The sequence below is a fragment of the Cydia splendana genome, chromosome 8 (assembly GCF_910591565.1).
Source record: "Cydia splendana chromosome 8, ilCydSple1.2, whole genome shotgun sequence".
Taxonomy (NCBI): domain Eukaryota; kingdom Metazoa; phylum Arthropoda; class Insecta; order Lepidoptera; family Tortricidae; genus Cydia; species Cydia splendana.
In genome coordinates this window covers 3,195,938-3,221,987 of record NC_085967.1, presented here as the reverse complement: position 1 = coordinate 3,221,987, position 26,050 = coordinate 3,195,938, and the positions used below count along the sequence as shown (strand labels likewise).

General features: G+C 35.2%; 1 protein-coding gene across 1 annotated transcript in view; it reads left to right on the top strand.

Annotated features, from left to right (window-relative positions):
* LOC134792714 (23 kDa integral membrane protein-like) overlaps positions 1-25,095 on the top strand; it is a 39,889-nt gene extending 14,794 nt beyond the window's left edge. The window contains exons 2-5 of the mRNA XM_063764012.1: positions 14,877-15,059; positions 20,288-20,470; positions 23,672-23,917; positions 24,716-25,095. Of these exons, the coding sequence (XP_063620082.1) occupies positions 14,877-15,059; positions 20,288-20,470; positions 23,672-23,917; positions 24,716-24,790 (687 nt within the window). The 3' untranslated portion in view covers positions 24,791-25,095. The remainder of the gene's footprint in view (positions 1-14,876; positions 15,060-20,287; positions 20,471-23,671; positions 23,918-24,715) is intronic.
* Positions 25,096-26,050: the final 955 nt, after the last annotated feature.

Genomic DNA, 26,050 nt, shown 5'->3' with positions numbered 1-26,050 from the left:
GCAGTTCCTCCAAACGTCCTACAAAGTCAACTTTCTTGATAAGCGGAGCCGGCGGGCCGAAGGCCCGACGGCGAAGCGTCAAGGCTCGCGAAGGCCGAAGGCCGAGCTCCGCGTTGGGCCGAAGGCCCGAAGCGTCACACGTGAGGAGGAAGTTGGAGCTGAAACACGACCCAATAGGAAAAGTTACGATTTCCCAAGCACGCGAGGCCGAAGGCCGAGCTGCGGGAATGAAGTTCTCGCATGCGGATCTTTTCTTTCTATCAAAAGTACAACTTTATTTATTTCTCCCTTTGGAAAACAAACTACTACACAACAATAACAACAGCAGGAATGGACTGCTACCAACAATGTGGGTTAGGTTGACCCTCACAGGAACAGACTGCTACCAGAAAAGTGGGTTAGGTTAGGTTAGAAATGCGACCCTCACAGAAACGGACTGCTACCAGAAAAGTGGGTTAGGTTAGGTTAGAACTGCGACCCTCACAGGAACGGACTGCTACCAGAAAAGTGGGTTAGGTTAGAACTGCGAACCCTACAGAAACGGACTGCTACCAGAAAAGTGGGTTAGGTTAATAGTTACAACAGCACAAACAACAGCAACAACAACACGTCAACAACAGCACCAACAGCAAACAACACGCGTACCGCGGAGCCCTCGGGCCCCGCACACAGGGAAAAATCTAGTTAATATTATTAAAGAGGAGGATATTTCCAATACAACATTATATACTTGCAGGAGTGTATCTCCATTATTTATACTTTTTATTCAACGCTGAACACAGTCCTCCACGCCTCATTTTCGGCGTGAAAAAGCGATTACGTAAGATTCAATATAATTTTAAAGGTATTAAATATTCATTGAAAATTAAAAAAAAAAATGGTGTATTTAAAACATGTCAACAAATGTACTACTTGTAGAAATTTATCTTAAAGTTATTTAGGCAATTGTTAATTAACAAAATTTTCTCAATCTTCCTTCTTTATTGAAAACGAAAAAAAATTTATAAATAACTATCGTAAAATTTTGTCGCTCTTCTCATATAAATGCTTAATAAGATCACATTATAAAAAATTTAATACGTTTTAAGACGCTATTTTGGGTTTTACACATTATTACGCGATCAAGATCATAAAAAAAAACATTTAGTAAACTTTACTAAATCAGATTATTTGTGAAGGGTGCGGAATACGGGGTGTGATTACAGGGAGTTCCAAATAAGGCGGGTATAAGACAATTTTTTTTAATATTTTGTGTTATTCAGTCAGTTACGTGGTCTTTCACTATCGGCCTCATCTGAGAATTCAAAGTCGCTCAACGAGCTATGGAGAGGGCTATGCTCGGAGTTTCTCTGCGTGATCAAATCAGAAATGAGGAGATCCGTAGACGAACTAAAGTCACCGACATATACTGTGTGCATATTTATTTGCGTTATTTGACATCTGTCACTCACAACAGCAATACAACGTAAAATGTCTCGCACATCGAAATCACAAAGGAAAACAATTGCACTACGAACGTTTACGTTCTACGTCTTTTTTTTAATTTTAGGGCTAGCCGGGCACCACCTTTATGAATCGGTAGTCGTCTAAGTAAATCGATATGAATTTTTTATTTTTCTTTTAATAAAAATAAGGAAAAGGTGGATAATCAACTGTAAATATGGATATATTTATCGTCACCTAACAGACAACAAATTTGACACAGAAATAACATAAATAAACTTTAAAATAGATCCCCAGTTAGTTTAGATTTTGCCGATGGGTGCGACCTACTCGGTCGATGTATTAAATGCCTTGCGCGAAAACCATATAATTCTAGCTTTATTTAAATCGCAAATAAAAATTCATTATACGTCACACGTCACGTTGCGCGCAGAGAAGATGGCCGATGGTGTCGAAAAGTGCTCGAGTGGAGACCACGGACTAGCAAGCGCAGCGTAGGACGTCCACCCACAAGATGGACAGACGACCTTGTTAAGGCCGTCGGAAGACGCTGGATGCGGGTCGCTTCCGACCGGAATGGAGGTCCAAGGGGAAGGCCTATGTTCAGCAGTGGACGTCTTATGGCTGAGATGATGATGATGAGTCAGTTACAACTTAATTAAAAAAATATATATATATATAATGTACTTAATAAAATGTAGGTACCATCGGTGCGCGAGTTTAACTCGCACTTAATTGAATTATTTTCTTGAAAATATTGTTTCGTTAAAATTGTGTGATCATTAAAGTAGGTATAAAGTCGATAGGTATTGTAAACAATAATTTATTAAGTTAGGCAACAAAAGTATTAGAAATTGTGATAATGAGACCCACCAAAAACATTTTCATGTAAAATGTTGCCAAGAAGAAACCATAAGGCTTGCACTGACAAAAAGTTATCAGAAATTTACTTTGAAACTGTTTTTTTTTTGTTTTTAGAGCTTATAAATAAGTACTACTGATCAGTAACAACGTTTTAATTTCACGGCAGCGTTATTGAGTTAAAGGAATCTGTAAAGTAAAATTATTCATTAAGGTTATAAATAGAACCCTTAATTGACCGTCTCCTCTAAAATTGTTACTTTCCTTTAGGTACTTTAACTCGAACACGCTGCCATGAAATTAAAACGTTCTTTACTGATCAATAATAAGTACACATGTCTATATAAAAATAATAATTCTACATGAAATGATCAGAAATACGTAATGCAAAAAATACATACGTACATATACAATAAAAACTCTAAAACGTGACCATTTCCCGGTCTAGTTAAAATACTGCCATCATAAGATCATTATACTGTGACCCGTCTGCTATGTTTACCGTGCGCGGCGCGCGCTCACGATCTCGGCGAGCGGGTCGCGGGACGCGCGGGCGGGGCTTCACGGTTTGCCGCGCACCTCACCCCCTCAGATTCGTTGATGAGTCGAATCATATCGCCTTAACATAACATAAAATAAAACAAATAAAATTTCCTTCTTTCTTGCTTTTCCTTGAAGTGTAAGGACTGCTTCTGCTGCTGCTATATGTTTTCGTTAATGATGCCTAGACCCGGCACACACGGAACATAAAGATTTACATGACAGTCAGTGTGGTCTTGTCAATCAAAAGTGTGGTCATGCTGATTTTTTGTTGACTTACAATTGTCGCTGGAGATACTGTAGTTATATGTATAAGGTACCTACGGTACCTATACTAAAATAATAGATATAATAAGCAACTATTAAAACATTGGGATCGTAATATATGGTGTTAAGTACTTACTAAACAATATCTTATTGAATTTTAATTTTGATGTTTTGTTCCGCATGATATGTGTTATTGTGAAGTTTTAAATTTTGTACCGGTAACAGTTGGCTACCGAGAGTTTGATTCTAGGGTTATGGATTCATGTTTCTGTTTTTCATGTTTCATTTTAAGCAAAACTTCGATCGAATAACTATTAAGGTACAAAACAATAACACTCCCTAGTCTCTAGCACTCCTTGAACTAGACACGAATTAAGTGTAATTAAATGATGCACTGTTGTATATGATGCAATATGATGTCATACCCGGGACATGATGCATCGTAAGTGGTCACGCGAGATTGGCACAACCAAGGCTACAACCGCGAAAATCGAAGTTCGTAAATTGCTGGCATTTTTCTCTATCAGTCTTATTACGCTTTCATTGGAGTAAAAGAAAAAGATCCCCGCAATTTGCGAATTTCGGTTTTCGCGGTAGCCCCTCAGCATCAAATAGATAGTGCCGGTGGCCAAAGTGTTCATATATTTGGCGACTTCGACTGTTATATATTTGAAACAGATTGTTTTACCCACGATAATATCTTACACAACGAAAAGATGTAAGAACTAGATGGCTCTGCTTATTTTATTTTTACACGCATTAACATCTCAACAGACGGGTTTACTCTGCCTATAAGTGTTAATTGATTTACATAAAATGTTTACTTCTTATTTCTTCTAATAAGTAAATGAGGTGCAAGCGTAGGTAATATTTATTTATACTTATGTAATATTCAAACATATAGTCATCGTGGTAAGAGGTTAATCATGATATGCTTATTATTTTATGCACTTTGCAGGTGTGCCAATAGGTACAACTGGTACAAGTTATTCATTGCGTACTTACATAGTTTGCTAATGATTACTAACAGTAGAAATATGTACATGTATCTACTTGTTATTTATCTTAAATACATTGGTAGTTACCTGCCCTAATACCTACTACATATTTATAAATATATAAATACAAAAAAATCTTTTGCTCTTGGAATCAATGTTATACATATACATAGTCCTTAAATTAGTATTTTTTTAAAGTGTCCTGGTTTACGAACGACTTATGTTTTGGTAAGTACCTAATTTTAATTGTCTACCAGTCTACCAGATATTAGGTTTATGTACAGCGTATATACAGTCAAAGAATTAATTTTCCGACCCATTTTGTACCTTGTCACAGTAACAATAGTATGAGGTCTGTAGCGACTTTCATATTGTTTATATACCTCAATTAATTAACTACTTCCGGCCCGGGTGCGGTAATCATTGTTTTTTTTCTAACCATAAAACTACACAAACTTTAATTATCACTGTGAATTATTACGATGTTACGATGAGTGTCCGGTATTAAAGTTTAATTCAGTGCACTGTTATCTGCTGACAGGAATTAAAAAAAAATCCTGGCAGCAGATAACAGAACTCGGAATTTGAGTGAATTACTGCATAAGCATTGGTAAATACCTAGTTGCTAAAACATGCATGTATAATTACAATCCTTGTAGAAAATAAAAACATAAAAAGCTCTTTATAACTAAATTGTTTTACAGTTTATCTGAGAAACATTTTATTCATCAGAATTTATAATATAAGTTAAAAAAAGCAATCCACAATGCAATTGCTACGGTTGCGAGGATTATACAAGCTAAACTATACTATCTTTAGGTATTTATATATACTCTGTATCTTTAGGTATTTAAATAAAAGTAAACAAAATCAAATGGCTCCTTAAGCCCGTTGAGGGTAGATAAAAACATTACATGATCAAATAATGGAGGTTAAAGTCAAGTGGTCGTTCAGTGACTGATCCAGGCGATTTTGTATTTGGTTGGTTAACCAATTCAATAAATGTTATAACTACCCGAAAATGTACAAATTGTTTGTTTACCTTTATTTAAATACCTAAAGATACAGACTTATAGTAACTTATCTTTTTAGGAAAAATCTAAAGCGACTTCACTTAAATATATTAACACAAAATAGATACGATGGCTGCGATTATATAGTCTATCGACTCCTTCGCATCATACAATGTGACTGCCACGAAGACATGCATGATACAAGCCATCAAAGGCCATTAGGTGTCCTATCACTATCACCAAAAAAAATGAGATAAGGTAACGCAGACGCACTAAAAAGTTCGTAGCCACTCGTTATAAAGTGACTACCTCTCTCTTCTCTCTCTCTCTCTCTTTAGCCCTTCTTTACCCTTCGGGTGTAGGCCTCCTTCATTTTACGCCACTCGTCACGGTTCTGTGCGACCTGGAGCCACTTCTTTCCCGCAGTCCTTTTGATGTCGTCGTCCCAACGCATCTGGGGTCTACTTTGGAAGTAGTAAGTGACTACCTATATTTTAAACTAGGCATCATATGAGTATAGGTACAATACAACTAAACAATTGCATACAAAGCCATCGTCACGCTCATCTTAATGATAATGATTCGCCCTTCGCGCACCGATGCAGGTGGATCAACGGAAATTCGATGCACCTATTGTAGCTCAAGGTAACCCCGGCCTATACATAATACCCATGTACCTACATCTAATGTAGGTACACTACTATATCGTCTAATGAAATGAAAAAGGTTTTTTTTTATTTCGGGCAACTAGTGGCGCATACATAAATACCTACCTTAACGTATAGTTCTTACTACTACTCTACAACTAAACTAGGTACTACTTTAAAACTATACTCTAAATCATGTTTAATTACCAGTTATACTAATTGCCGCACCAAAAGTTAAGCTCTACTACAAAGAACTTTAATTATTCGCATGTGACTTGGGTAATAAAACTTAGGAAACGAATTCCGTTAGTCTTATTCTATTTTCCATCCCCTATCAAAATATATCACTAGTAAAAACGACTTATTTGTCAAACTCACTGCAGTAACAATCTGTAGGTACAGTAAAATGTTTTATTTCGACGTAAACAATTGGACATGGAGGAGACAGTAAAAGTTATAAAAAATATAAATATATGTACCTATTTATCTTGAGGGATCTTCAGTATCATTTTCAGTACAGGATTCCTGCTCCGTTTTCGCATTCGAACGCTTTGATATGTCTTCTCGTGCCTCTGACAATCTTTACATGGTTCCCCATTAATGCAAAAGCCATACAAGCACAGAAGACACTCTTGCCACACGATCGAAAGTTTCGTCATCGTTTTTACGGCCCATTTCCCCCGCCTAGCGTCGTATAAGGTAAACTGACCTATTTTAACTGCCGAACATGACGTGGGACTGTATAAATGATGGGAAATGGTGGCACGTGTTGAACGTGTGAGGCCCCGTAGTGAAATAATTATGAGTTGACTACCTTAAGACCACCCAACTATAGTATCAAATATCAAATTTAATTTTTTATCTACAAACAAGATATATATACAGTGATATTACTAAACAAAATTAAAAACTGGCTTAAATCTAAAATAGGCCCTTGAGGCATTGTACCAAGGATGCTGGCGGCATTTCCTCGCTGTATCGCAATGCTGATACGTTGTGCGAGGAAGCCGCCAGCTCTTCGGTCTCAAATCATATAGGTATTTGCAAGAATACAGTCAAGTGGATGTTGTCCAATACATTTCAAAGAACAGTGTATTCAGCCAGCTAATGGGCATGCAAATCTTATATAAGAAAATAAAACTAATTTTGACAGTACGGCTGTCCCATATCAAAACCTAGTAACTGACAAAATTCTCAAAATTTGTTTTTTATGTTATTTGGACCCACCTAGTAAGTCCTCATCCGATTACAAAGACACCTACTCAAAAATCGGCATAAATAACGGAGATTTTGACACCTCCAAACCTAGTAAGTAGCATGTCTAATGACGGTTTACCATTGTAAAACTCAGCAAGTCGAAAATCCCATATCAAAACCTAATAAGGGACTGAGACATACTAAGTTTTAGCGTGGTTATCCAGCAGACTCACTAGGTTTTTGAACTGGGTATCCATGCGTGACAGACGCGCGGGGCACTGCGCCTGCCCCATATTAAAACCTAGTAAGGGTTCAGACAGAATTTTAACACCCAATTACAAGAGCGTAATATGCTATTATTTTAAGTATGCTGCTGATACAGATAAAAATAATTCCCAGTAGTTACCACCATCTCACCCACTAGGTATTTATCGCCAAACCTAGTGGGATTTTTTTTTTACCACTGTAAAAAGTGAGAAAAATATCTCAGTTGTTACCACTAGTAATAACTTGGTGATAACTAGTGGGAAAAACCCCGAAATGTCTTGAATGTTGATAAGTGATACACCAGGTTCACGCCTAAAACGAGCACTTACTAGGCATTGGAGTGGAAATATGTAACACAAAACATCGGTGCTCACATTTTCAAAGTTAGTAAGGGGCATAAACGTGTATAAATACAATATTATTATATAATATTGATGTTGATACATGCAATAGTTACTAATCAACCCATTCATGTACATTTTTTATTAAAAATTAAAACATTTTTTGAGGCTGACACCTTTTATGTTTTTACGCTCTCCTGTAAAATTTGGTCTGAAGCACTTACTGGGTTTTGCTTTGGGACAGCCGAGTATTTTCATACAACTGTGACTAGATTTTATGAGTTATTATGCAGCATGCAAAAATAATTAAGTTACAGCCTTATACTATATTATACTAATTTTAATAAATATGCGGCATATAGTCAAAGTATTTTTTTAAAGCGTAAAAAGCAATTTGTACCATAAATTCCGATAAATATTTCCTAAACAATAGAGGAATTTTCTCTTATTGAATTGGGTAATTTAGTCCAAAACTAACTCAAATAATCTTAGTTTAGGTGCGACTATTATTTGAATTTCTTCTGAGGTAACATGGTTTCAAAAATGGCACTTTACCTACATTTCAAAGTTGTCAGATACATCTGGCGCCGTGCGTGCTTTAAATGTATGGGAATCTAACCAAATGGGATATGTAAATGAGAAAGGTGAGACGCGGTTGAAGTGACCCGTCATATTAGTTGCTATTAGGTACCCGTGTCCAAAAACGATTAGTTGTTAGATGCCGTTAAATATGGCGGTGACAGCTGTCATTTAATACAAAACTTACGATTAGAGACGGTTTTACACAACCGGCCTTTTGAAAGGTATTCAAAGAACTTTCGAAGAAAATGAGTGTTTTTAGAGATTTGAGATTACAGTCGACGTGAAATATATGTATTCACTTTAGCACTTATACTCCTTTTGTAATGTGCTCTATTATGGAAAAGGAGATACTTTGTTTAGGTACAGATAGGATTACCCACCCAATCCTGGTGTTGTGGTAAAAATAGTTTCAATTACTCTGTTTATTTTCTTGTAGTTAGTTAGTAATAAATAGAGGGCATAATAAAACAGTACGTAGTCGGTCCCTAAGTCCTGTCACAAAGGTATTGGCTGATAAAATGTAATACCTTCAAAGGTTTTAATAAAATAATATACCCATGATTTGAAAGTTTGTTTATTACTGATCAAAACGTATTATAATTAATTTTAAACTTATATCGTGACTTTAATTTATTCCTGGCGGCTTAGCACGGTCGCGTTTTTATCCCTTGTCACCATGCCTGTCACGTTCTAACAAGTATGTAAGTGCGAAAGGGACGCGCATAGTGATAGTCGATAAAAATGGAACCGTGCTGAGCCCGCTGGTTACATTGTAATTGTCGTTAGACGCGAACACGCGGCAGCATTGTGAAAAATTATACGGCACAAAAGGGAGTAAAAATTCATTAAATATTATTAATTATTTATTTGTATGAACCTACTTTATTAGAACTTTATTTTGTCACGAGCATTTAGTTATCCGACCAGTCTGCAATTCTACTAATACCCTTTCAACTTAGGACACTTTCCAGTATAGTATAAATTATCTCAGATGATTTTTTCGGGTTCCGGTGCTAATCCGTTAAACAAAAGCCTTTGTTTCTTTTAAGAGCGCTCTACAGCACGTGCCAAAGCAACCATTTCGTTTAAAAATCAACTATCGTGATAGTATTAAGGTTCAAATTCATGGGACAGCTCATTCAGAGAACAATCAGGGTGGTCTTGTTTTTGGAGATAACAAAACGTGTTAAGAGCCAACAGGAGTGGTCATTCCTCCATACAAACGTAGTCCTCGTTTTCCTCCGTGGTTTTTGAAGCTAGAGCAATGATTTTTTCAACACAGATTAATATTGTCAATATCTGTGTCGGACCGTTTTGCTTTTTTTGATATTTTTGTTTTTTAAGGCGCTAGAGCCCTTCAAAAACGGCCAAAATGGCCTAATAGACTATGCCGCAATGAGAGGCGTGGTATTCAAAACTGATATCAATTAGCCAAAAAAGCAAAACGGTCCGACACAGATAATTTCATAATCATTTAGATTTCCAAATTTGGTTACGATTGGTTAAGTTTTGGGGGAGGAAAAAGAGGACTACGAAACCTCGATTTTTGTCATTTTTACGCAGGATTTTTCGCCTCAGCTGCAGTTGTCCCTATCGCACTAATTTTAGGGGCGGAGTCAAGTTTCTAAATACGTACACAGCCAGAAAAGTGATGGGCAATAGTCGACATTTAATGTCGATAATCTAGTGATGTAAGAAGTTATCGATAAACCGTCTTGTGTGAAAATATCTAGATCCTAAGATACAAGGGGTTTTGGGTTGAGAGTAGGGAACACATTTTTGTAGTTATGATATACAATCTATTATGAACTTTTTGATTCTAATATTTCAAATTAGAAATCAAAATCAAAAATATTTTATTGCATGGTTAAAATGGGTTAACACAATTTTTAGGTACCTACAGGCACGCTTCGTAATTGTCGAGCAATTTAGGGTCCTAGCTGAATTGGTTGTTCCATACTTACTCGTGCTCTATGGAATGTCCAATTTAGCTAGAACCCTAAATGGCTCAACAATCACGGAGCGTGACAGCCTTTGTCTCATTTCGTCCGCAGTTTCACATTCCGTTTGGTTTGGTACACCATATCTTTTACACAGCCCCACAAATTTAAATAGCCACGAGCATAACATTTTTATTTGAAGAATATGACATTCAATAAGTATAGTTCAATGAAAATTTAATTTCAAACATCAGACGTCTTGTCTATTTCCTACCACGCAAGAAGGTTTGTTAGTTTGGTATTGAAGAAGTATTTATTCTTGATTTATTCTTAGTATTTCATTTTTGCAAGTTCATTTGGTGCAACTAACACAACCTACATGTAATTTTTTATTATTTTAAATAGTTTCCAATTATTCGAAAATAATTTTGTGAAACGTGTTAAGAAACTAAAACCTTTTTATCAGTCAAGGAAACCAGAGATATTTATAAGACGATTGCGTACTTTTGAGTGGTTGTCAATGTCACCATTTGAACTGTCGTTGTAAACAATGTTGTGGTTAGTATTATTAATATTAAGGAATAACATAACTATTTCATTCAAGTATTGAACAAGTGGAACCACTAAGAAAGCGAAAATCCTGCAATGATTCTTACCGTGCTGTAAGCAGACCTAAAAATGGTTAGATGGCAACAAATTAGCATAATTTCCTGTCGAATACTGATTGTTTACAAGTAAGTTCATTGACCCTGTCACCTGTTAGGGTTAGAACAAAGTAGTTTTTTGCGTGGATGTTTAAAAGGTCATAATTTAGAAACGGTTGCCCATATTAACATAGTTTCTATGGAGAAAATATAGAGCTTAGGCTAAACTATCTCCCATTTCCGGAAAGGATCGTCGTGCCTTTCCACCCTGTATAAGTAAGTACACGATTTATTTTCCCTACCCTTTTGACTCATTATTTGACGTTATCATGAATTCTTTATAAGTAAGTATCATAAGTAGGTACCCTACGTACAACACAAATGTCATAATTATTGTAATATTATAACCAGAAGTTTTGTAAACAACACGTAGGTATAATAAAAGGTATAGGTATACTTGAATAAAGGTAGATGAATTGCGTGCGGTCCAATAGGTAACCACAACTCACGGAGTCCAAAACAATAAGCTGATCAGCAAAGTCAAGTAAACAAAGCCAAGTCACAGTAGTAGAAAGATTATCGAGTTCCGTAAACGTAAGCCGGGTCAAAAAATTCAATCGCAACACAGTAAGTAATAAGTGAACGCCTCGTGGCAGTAACGCACGAAAAATGACATTGCAAATTGTCGGCAATGAGGCGCGCGCGGGTGGGTGCAAGCGTACGCATCTGTGTGCGTGCATTACACACACAAATACAGTCTCTCACGCCCCGTCAGAGCGACGGGTATATTCAGCTTGAAATCTCAAAATTGACTTTTAGCTCAGCTCCCGTTTCGTCTTAACTCCGTTATGAGCTGTTTCATGAATTTGAACCTGAAATGATATAAAAGAATGGTAAGTTTGCTTTTTAAACGGGCTTGTTCCCGTTACTTATGTCGGGGCTATTAGCAGTAAGTAGTGTAACCACTGCATAAAGGAAACAATACCTTTTGTTTAACAGATTAGGGTCCGAGCCCGAAAAAAGCACCTGAGATAATTCATACTATAACACGCTTATTTTTGATTGCCATACAACGAGTACATTTGGTAAAACGTGTACAGTAGTAATTTTAGCAGTCCAATACACTTATATTATATATACCAAATAAATTTTAAAGACCTAGCTTTTATTTTATGTAAGATTCAACCACTACAAATATAAATTAATAAATATGGATCAAAAATTCAAAATACCTTGAACAGAGCGCGTATTTTTGGGGTGTTTTTTTTTTCAAATATTATATAAAATTATGCAAAACTGAGACAATAAATTACGTTGAATTATAGACTAAGTAATATATCATCATAAAATAAGCTTTTAAACCATGTATGTGAATAATAAGGGAAATGTATCTATAACATTCTTAGTAAAAACCTAAAAACCTTTGTGACAGAATTTATGGACCGACCGACTAAGTACGTAACGTTATATGTATCTTAAATTACACAAGTATTTAACTATTATCTAATTTTGGGGTTTGCGTCGTCCTACCTCGATTTTTTTATATTTTTTATGTATTTTTTTTATTCTGATTAGTCTGATATAATTTACTACCATTTCAAGGTTTCCGAATAAAAAACCAAAAACAGAAATAAGTGTTGTGTAATCCTAACAATACGATTAGGCAACTAAGATATCAGCAGATGTGGGCGTCGACAAATGGGAGAGAACAGCGATAATTGGTAAACGCTACCCACTTGAGATTAGACCAACATATCATTTTGAACTCGTGGTCATGAACTCATGGTGTAAACTTTAATATAAAACCTTTGGCAATTATTTAAACTAAAAGGCGGGCCTGATTCTTTGAGTACTTCAAAGTCGTTAATTGTTTACTTAAAAAAAGTAAACTTTAATAGTAGGTAGCTTATAATTTACCTACAACTGATAAGATCTAAAATCACTGATTGTCAATTTGAAACCTAATATTTATTGTAAGTAACTGGTATAATTTTGAAGGTGATACAAGATACGAGATATATGTACGTGATTGAAATCATTTCTATGATCAACTTTTACTATAGCAGTATGTAATTCTGAAATCACATAATTCCTAGGGGCCGATTTTTTTTCCGATTTCGATCACTCGATTTCGTCACTCGACAGTAGGGTGGGGCGTCGTTGTATGGAAAAAAAAATAAAAATTAGATTATCAATGTGGAACCGCTACCAAAAGTTGCAGTTTGTCATGTAGATTATAGTGATTATATCAAGTTTCAAAATCAACACTACTTTTAGCCCTCTACTCGGCCGCTAAAGAAATTAATAAGGGTAAATTTTCATCAATTATTAAAATATACTATTTCACTACTATGTGTACATTTTATTGAAATTATATAATACATAATAAGCGTATAATAAGTTATTACCAAAATTTTAGTGCATTTTTCAATATTTATGCGATAATATAATTTCTAAATTTCATATTAAACAGCAATTTCATGCAAAATAAGGATAATGCTACAGTGTAAAAAAATTATATGAGTTATTTTTTTTAGACATTCTTGTGTCAAAGTAACGATGTTATTGATTACGAAAAGTATCATTTTACTGCAATAAAAGGGTTACTTATATGTTTAAATAAGCGTCAAATTTCGCCCTTCGGCGTCGCTTACGCCCTTTTTGGGTCATGTTCACACGTATGTTAGGCATATATATGCTTATATTAGTATTCTTTTTATTATCTTATCATGTTCAAAATAGTTTTCACGATTCTGTTATGGGTTGTAAACTCCAATTTGTGCACAATATCCGGGTTAAAGGGCATTTTCCATAAAACCCCTATTTACGTGGTTTTACCGTGTCATAAAAATATACGTTATAAACAAAATTAAGTACTTATATGAATCGAGTATATCTGTATGAAAATGATGTTATTTAATGAATAAAACTTGTTTAAAAAAAATAAGCATAAATTAAATTTATTAAAAATATACATATATTGCTATATATAATCGAATAGTAGAGGGCTAAAAGTATATACCAATATTTTTTTAATTATTTTTCCCGTAAATAATAAAAAATAGACATCCTTTTAGAGGGGTTCCATTGCTATATTCAAGAATTTTGGATTTCGCTCCACCCTACTCGACAATCGATCGATAACGGCAAAATACTAATTTTTGAAATACGAGCGATAGAAATTGGGAATCGAGTGGCATTGACCACTCGTTTTCAATTCTATTAGTACAATTTAAATGCCTAGTATTGGAGATATTATTGAACGAAATACACGAAATCGAGTGATCGAAATTCAATCGGCCCCTGGGGGCCGTTTATGAATATGAATAGGGGGTATTCATCATCATACACATAAGCTGTTACCAATTTTTCACATGAGAAACAACTTTTGTTTTAAAATCTCTGCATAGCCCATGAAACATCGGCTACTGTCGAGTGTCGACTACATTACGAGTAGGTATTACCTACTAATGAATACTTGTCCCAAGCCAGTTTTTTGGATAAACAGATGTCTTTGGATTGTGTAATGTCGTGATGTTACGTGACGTCGTGATGTGTGCTTGATACAGCTTTTTCTGACACTGCACCGTTAATTTGACTGAGGTGTCTCAATGGTATTTCGTCAACAGGTTTAACGTTGAATCTTTGATATAAAAAAAAATCGTATAAAACTTTGTTCAAAGAGAACTTATCGGATCACTGTGGCCTCGGATATTAGTTAAATGCGTTTTTATTTCTAAGTATGTACTTACCTATAATTAAACCGTCTTTATTATTGCACTGAGTTAAGTAACTAACTAAAGATTAACAGCTAAATTCTTATATATCACTGATTTCCAATATGTCAAGCTAATTGTTAAGTTTTACTCAGTACGAGTAAGTAGTAGGAGATTATGTGATGCTTTAATAATTATTTTACCTCATTTGCTCGCATGTTCGGCAAGTCTCGTCAAGTCGGCAGAAATAAAAATTCGAGTATTCGTCTACTTTGTCGAGTCTCATCCACAAAGTGCCATTTCTCAGCCTCTGTAATAATGTACTACTTATGTATTAAGGTCTAGGCTACCAGAATTTGTCTGCTCCAATAATTCATACAATGTTTAATTAGGTCCTTTATTCCTCTTTTTTATTTCCAGATCTTCGGCATCGTCATAATAGCGACAGCATGCGTGGACATGGGGATGATCCAGGGCTTCGCCGACATGCAAACTGGACACGAGACGGACGCCGTACTTATAGCGGTTGGCGTTCTTATCATCATAGTGGCTGCGTTTGGGTGCTTCGGCGCGTGGAAAGAAAGCCCTAAGCTGTTGTATATCGTAAGTACCTAATTTAAATTATTTGTGCATTTAAAAATTTCAATCTTAAGTACGGCAAGCGACGATACGTGCTAATATCCTACAACTAAATAAGCTATTTCTAAATCATGATCAAATTACCTGTATGTCATCTATGTGTTAACTAACTCACTAGTTACATTTATAGTTCTAACGTTACCTTTCTACTGTATTTACAATCTAACACCTAATAAACAAATCCGACTACTATTTGGATTACCAAACGTTGAGACGATACGAGGATTCTGTTAAATCTATTTCTCGCATAATCATATGTTCCGCGTCCCAAATCTCGATCGCGTTTATTTTTGTACCGCAGTCTCCGTAATTCGGTCACCAGGTCTATTATTTAAGACATTTCAGTACTTCTGGGTATGCTGTTACCCATAGCTCGTTGACATTGGCTAGCCAAGACTGGCCTCGAAGTCTGTAATGAGTATGGGTAATAGGAGGTCACATTTAAATGGTTTGTTTAGGACATGAGAGAAGCGATTGCAGCAAGTGTCAGGAGAATGTGACCAGCGAAATTAGCTTCATGAACTGTTTCATTGTCATTCACTTGTGATAGTGTTGTTCAAAATAAGACCTTAAATATCCGGAATAAAGCATATTCTGCTGGTATTTTAGCACTCAGAATGAGAAGAGATTGAGTGGCTTTAAACAAGGTTAGTGGTTTGTTATTAATTAATGGTTTTGTCATTATTGTAGATTGTTTTTAAAGTGAGGAAACTACGGTAAGAAGAACTAAATAAAAAAAGTAGTTTGTAGCTCTCGTGGCAGATAATTATCCTGAATGAAAATTCCATGGAAGTGTTTTTTCCCCCTGTGCTCCTTTTACCCCACCTCAGTTACTGTGTCACATGTTACATTACATTACATAGTTAAAATGTAACACAATTTTGGAGTTAAATTGTTATAGTTCCCTCGTAGACAGTAAATATTAGGTACCTATACATAATTACATATAAGTAATGTACATCAGGGTAAATTAATATACGCACGCGACAAAACCCTGCCTAATTGCCTATTTATTATGAAATAAATAATTATGTACGTTAAATGAACGTTGGTCGGTAATAACTATTGTGACCTTCCTAAAAATATACTAGGTACACAATTGGAAATCTTACTTTTGACTTTACTATGAAAAGATATAAATTTTAAAACTAGCAGTCTTAAATCAATGTTAATGCGGTTAAAAATAACGCAATCTATAAGTTTGGTACAGCAGTACCTAACCCAAAAATTGTTTGCTGTCAATAAAAAATGTCAATTTTGAAGTATTTTGCAAAAAACATTCATACCTCCGTAACTAGAAATAAGCATAAGGACACTTCTCTCATGGAAAGCCACAAATGTTTCAGCTTGAGCAAAAATGGTGGCGTATGTCTGTTCGGCTGTTCCCTTCTACAGGTCGCAATTCTCAACAGATTCTTATGAAATTTGGTTGCAACTTCTATAATTAAGTATAGAATTCATTTGTCTATTCAGTGTTTGGAAATTTTCAAAATGGCCGAGCCATGGGAGTTTGCAATCCGCCACTTACAAATTAATAGGTTTGACTAAAGTTTCCGAGGCTAGACGGTGGATAATCTTCTATATTTTCTACTTTTAGACATAATCGATTAAACTACTAACGTTGTAAGCAATCAGTCCATTATTAATGTACCCACGTGAAACGTAGTTAAGCTAAACGATTTCTTTTACAGAAACGTATAGCGTTCTAAATACCATTGGAACTGCGTGGCTTCCTATTATTACTGAAATACAGTCAAATAAGAATAAGAATAATATTTATTTAAAAGAAAGAACCTTGTTAACAATATCAATATCCTGTGGCCCCACACTAGGGTATACCTGTGACGTGGCAGCCGGATTCGCAATTCGTAGGCTAGGCTAAAGGTTAAGAAAAAAGTAATCTAATAGGTGATGTAATATATAGTTAAGGAAATTATGAAATTGAAAGAAAGAAAAAAGGATTGAAAAAGAGTGCACGCGCGTGTGTGTGTGTGTGTGTGTGTGAGAGAGAGAGAGAGAGAGAGAGAGAGAGTGTAAGTGTGTAGGTACTTCTTGAAATTCTCGTTTCCGTAAAACGATACTTAATAATTTATAATCGTGTTCAAAAAAACAAAAAATATCTCTGTTAATAAAATTAAAGTATAAAAAACATCAAGAAAAGAGTGTACTCATGTAGCTTAAGTGCCGGCAAGACATTACCCCTCTGGTGTTGCAGGTGTCCATTGGCGACGGTCATTGCTTACTATCGGGCGAATCGTCTGCTCGTTTGCCTCTGATATCATAAAAAAACAATAAGTCTTCCGATAATTATTTGTCACGAAGTACATAGTTTATTCCCATTACATCCCTGAAATCGGTCTAAGCTATGCATCGTTTTTGTACAAAGTATGGAAGTGACATTATCAACATCATCATCGAGTCGGTGCAAAGTTAACTTAACCGGACTCTATCTCTCATAATAATATAATACCTGCCTGTTATATGTTTTTCCTCTTCCTCGTTACACTTTTGACAGCGGTTGTGGCCATTATGTAAACTTTTGAGCGACTTGTTTAACGACACGTCGCCATTCCTCCCATAGAGCTGCTTTCCTTGAGCAATCGCTAACTGTGGCCGACACACTGGCTTTGATTTGGTCGGTCCATCTCATTGGCGATCTTCCTCTTGCCTCTAGCCCTGTCACCTCCCACTCTTCCTTGCACAACTAGACGTTCCGTCTCGCGGTTACATATCAGAATACCGAAAATCGATTTACCTAATGTTGAATCGCCTATGCTCGTTTCACCTGTTTTTTAAAATACCTAATGATCAATTAACCTAAGATCATAACACCTAATGAACGAATTACCTATTGCACGTTTCACCTACAATTGGTTTACCTAAGCTCAGAATACCTATGCTCGATTTCCCTAAAGTTGAAACACCTAATACTCGAAATACCTAAAGCTAATATACCTAATACATGAAACACCTAATGTTGATATACCTAATGCACGAAATACCTAAACTCGGTATACCTAATCATCGAGTTGCCTAAAGTTAACATACCTACTGCACGAATTACCTAAAGTCGGTATACCTAATGATCGAATTACCTAAAGTTAACATACCTAATGAACGAAATACCTAAATTCGATACACCTAATGCACGAAATACCTGAAGTCTATGCACTTAGTGAACGAAATATGTACCTGAAATCAAAAATATAATTATTGTTTAGTAGAATATTATTAGGGCATACAACATTTGGTATACATTTTTTAGCCAAATCATTCAATTGGCTTACTATTTTTTATTATAATATAAGGTCTAGTCATTTGCCAGAGTCGAGATAGGTGCGACGACGAGCAAAGCGAGGAGGAGCGTGTTAGGTTAACTGCGACCAAACAGTGCCAAAACCGACGTTTATTTCATCGTCATGATGTTAACTTACAAAAATTTAGTTTTTGATAAGATAAGATAAGATATCTAATTTTGTATTAGACTTACTCGATCATTCTACTACCTAAAAAGTAGCGTTTCAAAATGTGTATTTTTAAGTTGTTATCCAAACAAACAGTTTCTACTGTAAGGTTGGGAAATCATACGATTTATTGGGTGGAGTTGCCACTTGATCATTCGGCAAAATGATATGAATTTTGTACTAGGTATATAGACTTTAGGTATTCCGTGCATTAGGCATATCGACATTAGGTAATTCGTTCAGGAAGTATATCAACTTTAGGTATTTCGTGCGATAGGTTTAACAGTTTTAGGTATTTCGTCCATTAGGTAAATCAAGTTTAGGTACATCGTTCATTAGGTATATCAGCTTTAGGTGTATCGTCCATTAGGTATATCAGCTATAGGTGATTCGTGCATTAGGTATAATAGCTTTAGGTGAAACGTGCAGTAGGTAAAACGTGCATTAGGTATATCGTGCATTAGGTGTTTCGTCCATTAGGTTATTTGAGCTTAGGTAATATAAACTTAGGTCAGTCAATGTTTAGGTAAATTGATCGATAGGTAATTTAAAAATAGGTGAATCAAGCATAGGTGATTCAACATTAGGTAAATCAGTTTTCGGTATTCTGATATGTAACCCGTCTCGCCTATGTTTTAATAATATTTAATTTAAGTAACCTCTGGGGGACAGTAATACACCGGAAGTATTGATCCGGCTATAGTAAGTAGGTGTGTACAAGAAAATATTACTAGTGCGTGACTGCCGATAATTTAGATTTGACCCGTGAAATCTGGCCGTGTTCTACACCCACTCATTCCTTTTGTACACTATAGTTACTTCTAATACTATAGGTACTTTATTTTATATTAATAGTTCTTTGAACCCTGTTTTATTAATAGTTTATTTATGTGTTATAATTTATTCAATATTTTTATCTGTGTCGCCGGTATCAATACGCCTACACCATTTCGATCGCATAAATAAAATATACACTGCTCTTTGTATACATTCTAAAGATACGATGAACTATGTACCTAATATGTAATAATGTATTCTTAATAATCATTATTGTTTGTTTACTAATTGATAACCAAGACAAAAATTGCATAATACTTAGATTTTTGGCGAATATCGATATTTTATAATTTTCACATTAAAAAAATTCTGAATTTTCTAATATTTTTTAGGAGGACCGAAACTTGCCATTTCCTTAATGAAAGTTTCCTTTGTTTCCTGTTACATTTACCTAAATTTTCCAAGAACTTCTCCAACTTTTTGAAAACTTTTCGGAACTTGCACATCTGTAGTCAGATATAACATACTCACCTAATAAAGAAAACATTTATTTACATAAAGGATATAATACAGTGGTACTACTAAACTAAATTAATAACTAGCTTAATTCTAAAAGAGGCCCTTGAGGCATTATAAGGATGCTGGCGGCATTTCCTCGCTGTATCACAAATGCTGATACGTTGTGCGAGGAAGCCGCCAGCTCTTCGGTCACCAGTTATGTCAATTTATTCGCGACTTCTGCAAACAACTTGTGCGCGCTGGGACTCCATGGACCTAGAGTTTCAACTCCAAATGGTACAAAATGGTATTCTCTATATTTATAACATTTTATCATTTCGGTGCTTTTCGCCGCTCCGCCCGTTTTTACATTAGTCCATTGGAGGTGGGACGGTGCCAGTGTGTCTACGCATCACACACTAACTTACCTTGTATTTCTACCTTTCCTTCCAGTTCGTCGGTTTGCTGATCATCATCATCCTCCTGGAGCTGTCCGTGGGCATCGCGGCGGCGGCGCTGCGCCCCCAGATCGAGGAGTCCATGAAGGCCAACCTGAGGAAGTCCTTCATCAACAACAAGTCGCTGCGCGAGGAGGATAACGATTACCGCGCTTTCTGGGACCGCATTCAGTCTAACGTGAGTTTGAAATGTTTATAGGTATAAGTAGTTTACTATTTATTTTATCCTTAGCAACATGATTGGCCAAAAAATGTTTGCTTAGTTTATATTGATAGAGTTAGACCAAAATAAGTCTGCAACAATTTTGATAGCATACGTAGTGAAAGTGTTATTTATACTGTATATGTCATAAATTCATAGAAGTTTGACGTTTAAAATAACACTTGTACTGCGTGTGCTATCAAAATCGTTGCAGACTTATGTTGGCTAACTCTATTTCTTTTATTTAAATTTCTTGTGTCTTCATCTTCAATGTACCTACAAACAGTATTTATATATTTTGTATACATATAAATTTCAATTTATTTATTTATAAAATAATACTTTTACACGTCACATCATAAAAATATATCATAATTATTAATAGTAAATCACACACATAGTTAATACCTACTGGACTGCCTAGCAATGGGTTTTAATTTTAACCCGTAATCTATTGCACACTTCACAAAATTACCAATTTTATTCATCTATCGCTTTACTGACTTCGTTGGCTGCAATTAAGTATTATTATCTCCCTACATCTAACTTTAGTTCGTCTTTTTTGCATTAGAAATAAGGTAAACAATCTTGATGTGTCTTTTAATTGAAAAACACGTTTTAAAAATAAGTCACGGCAAATATGTAACAATTATGAATCTAATACGATCATTTATATTCTTCTGCTTTTATAAGTAATATCCCAACTAGCAAAATAGTCGTATAAGAATTGATTTACTCAGCCTGTAATCGTATAACAGCCGAGTTACGGTTGTTGAAGCACCAATATATCGTATAATAGCGGTTAACTCGACTATTTAGCAATTTTCGCTAATTAGTGCTATAATCATGTCGTATAAACGTTTATAGCACTATCTTTTAGCACTTTTATTCCACCTTTTAATAAATGCTGAGTTAGCGCTACTAAATCACTTTTATTCAGCATAATTGTTCTATTAAAATCATATAACAGCTATAGATTAGCTAATTGTCTGAATAAGGCGCTTTAATACAACTGTTACTCAACTCTCTTCTCTGTTGCTATAAAAGCCTATTAAAAGCAATCAAATAACCATTTGGCAACAATGCTGCTGTAACAGCGCGCTTATATCATAATTCGGGTAATGGGGTTCAAACCGCTGTTATAGGAGCTGAAGTGTATTTACAGGTTTTATTCAAAATGTATTCAGCTTAGAGTACTTTTAAAGAGTTTTGAACTACATTAACAGCACAAGTCAGCCATGTCGACGTTTCAATATAGTCCGGTGGCCAACTGCATGAAACCCTACCTGACAAAAAAATAGAATAATCCTACTCTGTAGGGGTAGCTGACTTTTAGTAGCATCAACTGTTCTTGGTCGGCCGCGGCTTAATTTGGAAAATTTTGCGCTAATGGCAAAATAGTGGCACAAAAATTCATAAAAAAAAACCCCATCGTATAATAGAATGAAACTTGCATGGTAGGATAGCTGCCTTTGAGGACAGCAAAACAAAACTGGTCAGCTACATCCTGTGTTGGCAGGTTCTTGTGTCCGACCGAATTTGTGGTACCACGTGACAGCTACAATTTACCTCATCGAAAAATAGAATCAAAACAACTGATTGTAATACCTACATTAAATTTGTTGACATATATCTTGGTCGGCCTCACCTTAGCCTGACAGCGTTTTCAGTCCGTCCGCATTAAAAAAAAAGTCAATGGCAGCTATCCTACCATACAAGTGACATTCTATTTTTCGATGAGGTAAATTGTAGCTCACTTGGTACCACAAATTCGGTCGGACACAGGAACCTGCCAACACAGGATGTAGCTGACCACTTTTGTTTTTTTGATGAATATTTGTACCACTTTTTTGCCATTTGCGCAAAATTTGCCAAGTTAAGCCACGGCCGACCAAGAGCAGTTGAAGCTGCTAAAAGTCAGCTACCCCTACAGAGTAGGATTTTTCAATTTTTTTATCAGGTAGAGTTTCATGCAGTCGGCCATCGGACTATAAATCCATAAACATGGCGACATCATGTGCTATAAGTGTAGCAGTAAACGCAGTTACTCGACTTATAGTCGAATTAATGAGATATAACAGAAACTAGATCGTGTAAGCAAATTTTTACTTATTTTTATTAATATTTTTTTATTTCAATTTAAGAAAATAGGCGGCCCATGAATATATATGAACCAGTACCTTTGGTTTTATCAATAAAGTATTTTTCGCGCTGGGTTTTACTGTATTACGTGTACTTACAGACAGTAAAAACTTATGTACACAATCACGGTAAAAATAAATGTCATGGATGACAGCAGTAAAAAATACTTAAGTACCTTTTTGTTTTATTAGACACGCTAAGACGATTAGGCCTCAAACTTAATCAAATAATTGAAATATAATCGCTTACCTGAGATCGTTTTTAGCACATATTAGTTGAATAAAAGCATTTACTGCACTCTTACACATTTAAAATGCCGAGTAAAAGCAATCCGGCTACCTTTACGAAACATTTTTGCTGAGAAAAAGCAGTGCGGCTGCTTTTATAGAACACTTTTACTGAGTAATAGTAAATTGTTAATGTTTATAGAACAAATAGTCGAGTAAAAGCACTATCGTTACTATTAAAACACTAGAAGTGCTTTTATCCACTTTTACTCAACTCTTACAGCATCGATTTGCTTCTTATACAGCGCTTACTCGATTTTTATAACACTTTTAGTCTGTATAAGTGCGCCTTTTCGCGTTGAGTAAACGCTTACAGGACTTTTACTCGATTGTTTTTACACCGTTTATAGCACCAAAAAGCGAAAATAAAAACGTGCTCTCAACTTTTATAGCACATAGATTTGCTAGTTGGATAGTTACTGATTTTTCAAAAGCTTTTTTCAATTAAAAGACATGTCAAGATCAGTTACCTTCTTTGTAATGCTAAAAAAAACGAACTATAATTTTTCATTATTTTGCTTCGTTGTTGTATAAGAGATATTCCCTTCTATACTACTATTCTAATATTTTACTTATACTACTATTATAGGTACTTATAATAGTACCATTAGTACCTACCTTCCGGTTCTATTACTGTTTCAGCTAACACCGATTCATAGCCTATGTCACCGAAAACTCAGTCTACGTCTGTGCCAATTTTAAGAACAAGTGATTGCTGCTCCTTTTCACAGTTTATCTCTCTTTCCAGCTCCAATGCTGCGGCATCACCGGCCCCAACGACTACCGCGCCAACGACCGCGGCCAGGCCGCCATCAATCCCACCTACAGCTGCTGTCCCCCCGACTACTCCGACAAGTCCGCCGAGATCAAGCGCTCCGAGTGCCTCAACGCGGGATCATATTACGAGCAGGGGTGTGAGGACAAGGTTCTCAGTGCGATCCATAGTGCGGGAATGAGTGTTATCGTCTGCGGGTTACTCTTCTGCTTTTTGGAGGTAAGACTTGTTTACTTAGGTATAAGATCTTGGCGGAGCAGTTATGCCGCCATCAACTCCACCTACAGCTGCTGCCTCCGACTACTCCGACAAGTCCGCCGAGATAAAGCGCTCCGAGTGCCTCAACGCGGGATCAAACAGTTATTGATAAGTAAATTAACGTTGAAAACCCGGCAGTTTTGTGACTGACTGACTTATAATAGATCAAAAAGCTAACCCACTTCTAGATGACCTAGAAACTTGAAATTTGGCATGATGGTAGACTATTAGGCATGTACAAAGGGAAAAGTCTGAAAACTGAAAATTTTTGACAATTGACCGCGTGTGTAGCGAGGGTCTCCTTTTCAGCTTGGGCAAAACTGCTTTCATGATGAATACTAGTCATTTCTGTACAAAAAGTAATGATATGCCAACAAAAACATAAATGTGAAATGACAGCCAAGTTCAATATTAAGAATATGTGTCCTTGTGGACTCGCCGATAAATGTATTGAGATATACATATGTCTGGGTGCCAAGTTCTGTGCTGTGTAGAAAATCCTGAAATTATAAGGGATTTGTCTTGGCTAGTTTTTACCAACAAACCAAATTTTAGAATATAGTCCGTTAATAGTGCGACATAACATACCTAGTAGAAATTAAATAAAATGGAATTTAAAAAATTCCATATGGGAATTTAAAAATTGTTTCCATGTTTAAGCATTTTACGTCAAAAATGTGACAGTTACGTAGAACATGACCTTTGAGTTTTTGTAATATTTTTGTAGTATTTCCAATTTATTGTTTTTATATATTTCAGGTTGCTGGTATCGTCCTCGCCCTTTGGTTGGCGCACGCTATTAAAACTCAAGGGAAGAGCCGAGACACTGCTTAAGTATTTATTTGAATTGTATTGGAAGAGAAACTTGGTATTTTAACCACCGGAGTTGGTCTTGGCTGAATCTTAATTCGTTTTTGGCAATTGTTTACTGGCTGAAAAATTTCTCCAATTTTAGTAACTATCCATTAAACACTGTATTCTAGCTCTCTTGAAATCTCTCTAATATGTTGTCTCAATTATATTTAAGCTACGAGTGTAACTATTTTTCATTGGATAGTTTAGTTAGACATAGTATTTAATAACGAGTACTTTGTTTTAATATTTATAGATTACCTATTTAATAGAAAAAAATAATTGTCACTGCGTCTACTTCTAAAATATAAATCTGCTAATCTTATTTAATTACCAGATTATCAGAAATATTATTATAAAATAATTTACTACATTGATCTATTTGCGTTATAAAGTTGCATTTTATATTCCTCCGATAATTAATACTAATATTTGCTGAATCTACCTGAATCTAAAGAGTTTTAAGTATAAATGTCAGTTTTAATTGTCACTGCGTCTACTTCTAAAATATAAATCTGCTAATCTTATTTAATTACCAGATTATCAGAAATATTATTATAAAATAATTTACTACATTGATCTATTTGCATTATAAAGATGCATTTTATATTCCTCCGATAATTAATACTAATATTTGCTGAATCTACCTGAATCTAAAGAGTTTTAAGTATAAAGTTATATTGAAACCGTTATTTAAGAATAATTTACAACCATAGTTTTAATCTTTGTTACCTCGAATAGATATATACGTAGATATAAATATGTCTATGTTAGAAATTAGTTGCTTAGAACTTAGAGATATATCGTACGGTCACCTCAAAACGTAATATTGTGATAATTCTTAGTTTTATTTCTAAGATATATAAGATTCTAATAATATCTTATAGAAATCTTTACTTGGCCTGGATATCATTAATGACTGGGCTCTTTTTTTTGAATTCTTCATTTTCATCTTCATCAAATTCTGTTTCAAAATTAAAAACTTAGGTAACGATAATTCTTGTTACCTCAAACCTCACCTGACTGACTCAATGTTTGATCTTACTTTCATGATCTATCTTTCATCATTTAATTTCATCTTGTATGGATGGACCTTAAAATTGCTGTATGTAATGCTTTTAGATTGTAAAATAATATTAGTATTAATGCACTTAACGTCTAAACCAAAGGCTACTTGTTTTTAAGTAGAATTAAATATTGTGTATCTGTATTTCACCTCAAGGTTTGTGATACATTCACATT